The sequence below is a fragment of the Rhincodon typus genome, chromosome 23 (assembly GCF_021869965.1).
Source record: "Rhincodon typus isolate 14 chromosome 23, sRhiTyp1.1, whole genome shotgun sequence".
NCBI lineage: Eukaryota > Metazoa > Chordata > Chondrichthyes > Orectolobiformes > Rhincodontidae > Rhincodon > Rhincodon typus.
In genome coordinates, this window is record NC_063354.1 from 43,639,931 (window position 1) to 43,645,368 (window position 5,438).

The 5,438-nt window shown below is 43.2% G+C and overlaps 1 protein-coding gene across 1 annotated transcript in view; it reads left to right on the forward strand.

The window, feature by feature from the left end:
- LOC125485905 (tripartite motif-containing protein 16-like) overlaps positions 1 to 4,069 on the forward strand; it is a 75,478-nt gene extending 71,409 nt beyond the window's left edge. The window contains exons 12-14 of the mRNA XM_048611136.1: positions 1,300 to 1,450; positions 1,760 to 1,919; positions 3,926 to 4,069. Of these exons, the coding sequence (XP_048467093.1) occupies positions 1,300 to 1,450; positions 1,760 to 1,919; positions 3,926 to 4,069 (455 nt within the window). The remainder of the gene's footprint in view (positions 1 to 1,299; positions 1,451 to 1,759; positions 1,920 to 3,925) is intronic.
- The last annotated feature ends 1,369 nt before the right edge of the window (positions 4,070 to 5,438 follow it).

The window sequence follows — 5,438 nt, forward strand, 5'->3', positions numbered from 1 at the left end:
ATGTGGGTGACTGTGTGTGTGTGTGTGTGAGACTGTATGTATGTGTGACTGTGTGTGTGTGTGTGTGTGTGTGTGTGTTTGTGTGTGAGTGACTCTGCGTATGTGGGTGACTGTCTCTGTGTGTGTGTGAGATGTAGTGTAGTACAGGGAGGGAGATTGTTCTTCAGTGCTATCTGTAGCACCACCTTCTCCAGCGGAGGGCAGCACAGCCTCACTGAATCCATGGCCATTACCCAGTCTGGGGAAAGGTACCTCCCAGGATGGTCTTCACCGGCTGGTGTAGTGGGCACATTCAGGATACTTTCCCAGAGCCTTCAACAACTCTTTCTTTGCTGAATAACTTTGTATTTGTTCAAAGTGCTGATGATACTGGGAAGTACAGGCTCCTAAAGAGAGAGCCGCTTTCCTGCTCCTTTGATGCTGCTTGGCCTGCTGTGTTCATCCAGCTCTACACCTTGTTATCTCCTAAAGAGAGAAATTGCTGGAGAAACTCAGCAGATTTGGCAGCATCTGTGGGAAGAGAAACAGTTAACGTTTTTTATCCTGAGAAAGGGTCATACGGGACTCGAAACGTTATCTCTGTGTTTCTCTCACTACAGGTGCTGCCAGACATGATGAGTTTCTCCAACATTCTCCGTGTTTGCTTCAGATTTCTATCATCTGCAGCGTTTTGCCCTTAGTCAAGTACAGAGGTACAGTTTGTTTAGACAGAAATGTGAGTCACAGACAGTGGTTAAGAATTGGAAAACAATATTTGGAATTGCTGCATTTGTTGAGCCAGATGATGAACAGGGCTCGCACCTCATTCACAACAATCCCAAAGCAGGCCACCCGAGAATGACACAGGGAGCCTACAATTCCTGAGCTACTTTCAGTACAGGGTAATGTGTAATCAGAAAAATAAAGGATCTGTGTTTATGTAATGTCTTTCATGGAGTCTCCAATCACTTTACAGCCAATGTATACATTTCCAAGTGTCGTCACTGTTGCAAAACAGGAGCTAATTTGTACACAGCAAGATCCCACCGACAACAACTCGAAGAATGAGCAGTCCATCTACTTTGGAGAATGATTGAAGGATAAATGTTGGTCAGGACTCAAAAAGAGACTTCCCTTGTCCTTCCTAAGCCATTCTGCAAGAGTGCAGAGAGACAGAGCAGCAGTCTAATCACAAGGCACAGGAACTAAAGTAGACCATTCAGCCCATTGAGCATACTCTGCCATTCAATAAGATCATAGAAGGTCTGTTCACCCTCAACTGCACTTTCCTGATTTTTCTCTATGTCCCTTGATTCCTAGGAGGATCAGGAGCACGAGGTCCAGGAAGCAAGCAGCCATTCCAGAAGGAAGTAACCCGAGCAGCAAGTTACATTTTTCAGGAAAGCATTGTTCGAAGAAGGAGCAACAGAGTCTTCAAGCTCCAAGAGAAATCCTGTGTGCATTTCAAAAAGTAATTACTTTCCAAGATCATCAGAATGCCATCAAACAGGAACTATGGATTGTGAGATTTTCGCTTATCGGGAAACAGGTGATGTCCTATGCACTGTATTCTCTAACACACATGCTGGAGGTGAGTTCAGTGCTGGCAAGAGGTACGATAGAAATTGGTCTAGCTAAAGCAGAGTTTGAACCGAAAAAATGCACATTACACGTTTATGAAACCACAGCAAAGGTGGAAATTCACGAACGCTTATTGAAACACCAGGGGATCAGGAGGTGACGGTTAATGTTCGTCCTAAGTTCTTTTGTCTCTGTGCAGAATCCCAGTTAGTTTAAATGAAGATGGCAGTCACATAGCGGAGAATGGCCAACTGTGCGTGGGATTTCCCAGTGGCTGCATGCAGTTTACAGGGGGAACTGATGAGGAAGAAGCGTTCAGAAAGACCAATCCCAATCTGGTGAAAGTTCTAATCGATAAGGTTGTCTTTGCAATAAAGATGAATGTGTTTCAGAGATAGTAGGAACTGCAGATGCTGGAGAATCTGAGATAACAAGGTGTAGAGCTGGATGAACACAGCAGGCCAAGCAGCATCAGAGGAGCAGGAAGGCTGACGTTTTGGGCCTAGACCCTTCTTCAGAAATGAAGAAGGGTCTAAGATGAATGTGTCTTTGCTTTCCACACAGGGCATTCATAATCCCTGTAGCAAAGTGTAGCAATTACTACGAGCTAGTGCGGCAAGAATTACATAAGACCATAAGATATAAGAGCAGAAATTAGGCCATTCGGCCCATTGAGTCTGTTCCGCCATTCAATCATGGCTGATAGGGCGAAGAATTTGTGAAGTGCATTACTTTTGTCATGCACAAAGTCAGAAGTCACATGACACCAGGTTATAGTCCAACAGGTTTATTTGAAATCACAAGCTTTCATAGCACTGTTCCTTTGTCGAAGCAGCAATGCCCCGAAAGCTTGTGATTTCAAATAAACCTGTTGGACTGCAACTTGGTGTCATGTGCCTTGTGACTTTGCACCCCCACCCCCCTTCCCCCATTTAGTCCAACACCGGCACCTCCACACCATGGTTGTCATGCACAAACAGTTCCTGTAGCAATTGCACAAATCAAAATTTTCATATGTTCTTGGCAGATGTACGTGCAGACATTTGGTACCAAAATGTTGTTTTTGTCCTTCAGAACCTGAACTTGTTTACAAGATGTATTGTCTTAACTGTCTTTGTAGGAGTTTTGAAACTGACTGCTTGTGACAGCTTTTTGTCGTGATGCTCCGCTGTACTTGGGGATTGGTTTAGCTCACTTGGCTGGATGGTTGGTTTGCAATGCAGTGTGATGCCAACAGCATGGGCTCAATTCCCATCGCTGGTTACCCTAAAGGCTCTCCTTCTCAACCTTTCCCTTTGCTTGAGGTTGGTGGCCCTCAGGCTAAATCGCCATCAGTCGTCTCTCCCTAATGAGAGAGCAGTCCTATGGTCTGGTAAGATTATGACGACACAACAACTTTACCAGCCTACCAGTGGAAAGACCAGAAGGCTGTTCCTTCAGAAGAATGCAGCACTGAAATGGAAGCTGGCATCTCAGAGTAGGTGAAACTATCTGCATCAGTGGGCATTGGTAAGCTGGCTGAGGTCTTACTCCATCACTTCCCTGAGATAGTAGAAACTGCTTTCGCAGTGGGGTTAAAATTGTTTCAGAGATAGTAGGAACTTAAAATTGTTTCAGAGATAGTAGGAGCTTAATTTCTGAAGAAGGGTTTAGGCCCGAAACGTCAGCTTTCCTGCTCCTCTGATGCTGCTTGGCCTGCTGTGTTCATCCAGCACTTCCCTGAGATCTGGCTGACAGAAGGAAGGAAATGTAGTTGGGGATGTCCTGTAGCCTTACCCATCTGCTTTACATAAACTTTCATTGGACCTTCTGCTGTTTGAGTTATTTGTTCAAACTGTCAAATTAAATGTCATAATGTTGAAAAAGAAAACAGTTTTATGCTCACAGTAATTTATATCAGGTCGAGCTTGTGTCTAGCTCGGAAAAAGATAATGAAGGAGTGGTAATGAAATGAAATCAAACATTTGTTGGAACAACATTGTGTTCCTCACTGAGAATATCTGGCAGTACATGATGCTTGGAAACAGGTCTCAATTATACAAGATATTGAAATCCTTCTGAGAATAGCATATACAATATTTAGCAAGTCAACTGTGAAGAAAGGGCAGTATGAAGAATTTACTAAATTCAGAATGTGATACGGAGGCATGTTGACCTCTGAATGAAGTGTACGCTGTCAGGACAACTTGCAGTGAATGCATTAATCTGAAACTACAATGTCGAGATTGAGTACTGCACAGGGCAAGCAAATAAGTGCAACGATGCAGTAAACAAATATTGCCTTAAAATGCTCACAAAGCACATTGCATTTGCAGCTCTGAAAGATGCTCTTGGTTAACTGGCATCACTGTGCAAATTCTTGCAGAGGAGCTGTTTGACAACAATTGGAGCTGTACGATTTACAAAAGGCCGGATCAATAAACTGAAGACTCAGTATCGAGGTGAACGTGCTTATTGGAGTGATGAAGGGAAGAAGGTTCTTGCTGTTCTCACCAGTGATGTGGACTGACTTGCAATCCTGTCATTTGTTCAGCTTCGATGGGATGACCTGGAAAGCTGATTTCCAACACAGGAGTTGTGAGAATGGCCTGTAATTGATCAGGCTGTCATCACCAAGGCAACTGATTGTGAATTTGGAAAAGACAGCGTGCTGTGACTGATATTGAAATATTTCACTCACCAAACTATGAAGAGTAAGTCTGACTGCGAAGTCATGTGACCAATACTCGGATTTAATACAAAACATCAAGACAGTCTCTATTTGGATATTCAGCGATTTAGCGGACTATGCCCTAAAAGGTGACCAGTTTCAAGTAAAATCCATCCTTCGGGATGTTGTGCAACATTTCAAGCATTAAGCGAACCACTCTCTGTGAAAAAAAGTTGCCCCCCAGGTCCCTTTTAAACCTTTTTCCTCTTACCTTAAAAATATACGCTCTAGTTTTGAACACCCCTATCTTAGGGAAAAGACCTTTGGCCAGAGGAAGTGGTAGATGCAGGTACAGTTACAAGATTTAAAAGGCATTTGGACAGATACATGAAAAAGAAAGGTTTCAAGGGATATGGACCAAACGCAGGCAAATGAGACAAGTTTAGTTTGGGAAGCTTGATCGGCATGGATGAGCTGAACTGAACAGTCTGTTTCCATGCTGCATAACTCTATAAGTGCTATCTGTAATGAATTTGATTAAATCCTAATCCAGGAAGAGATTAGAAATATATCTCTTGGACAACTCAATGCAAATTAAGTCATACATTTCATCTGAACAAAATATTAACCTGAATGTGACACACAATCACAGAGCAACAGATGAAGACAGGTGCAAAATGTTGCCAAGAAAGGAGTGAAGAAATTATTAGTGCCTTTGTTTTGGCATGTATTGTCCTTGGTGTACACCACCACTAAATAGGCCTCTAGACTTTAGAGCTGCATGAATCAGTTTGTTTCCTTTAGCAAGTAGAACACCTGTCATGTTGGAATGATATTGATGTGTACTTTTAGTAGTTAATGAACTGTGAAAAAAATTATTTGCAGCATCCACTCAGCGATGCTTTGATTTAAAAGCATTGCGCAGACTACTCAGAGGCACCACAAAGGTTACCGGGAACAATTGTACACATCCATCCATATTGACATTTCAATGTGCCCTATGGGGGTCGGTTTAGCTCAGTTGGCTGGATCGGTTGGTTTGTAAAGCATTGGGTTCAATCCCCACACTGGCTGAGGTTACCATGAAGAACCGTCCTTCTCAACCTCTCTGCACATTTGAAATGTGGTGGTCCTCAGGTTAAGCCACCACCTAATGAGAGAGCAGCCCCATGGTCTAGTAAGACTGCAGTGACTAGACTTGACATTCTGAAGTTGCTATGTGACTTTC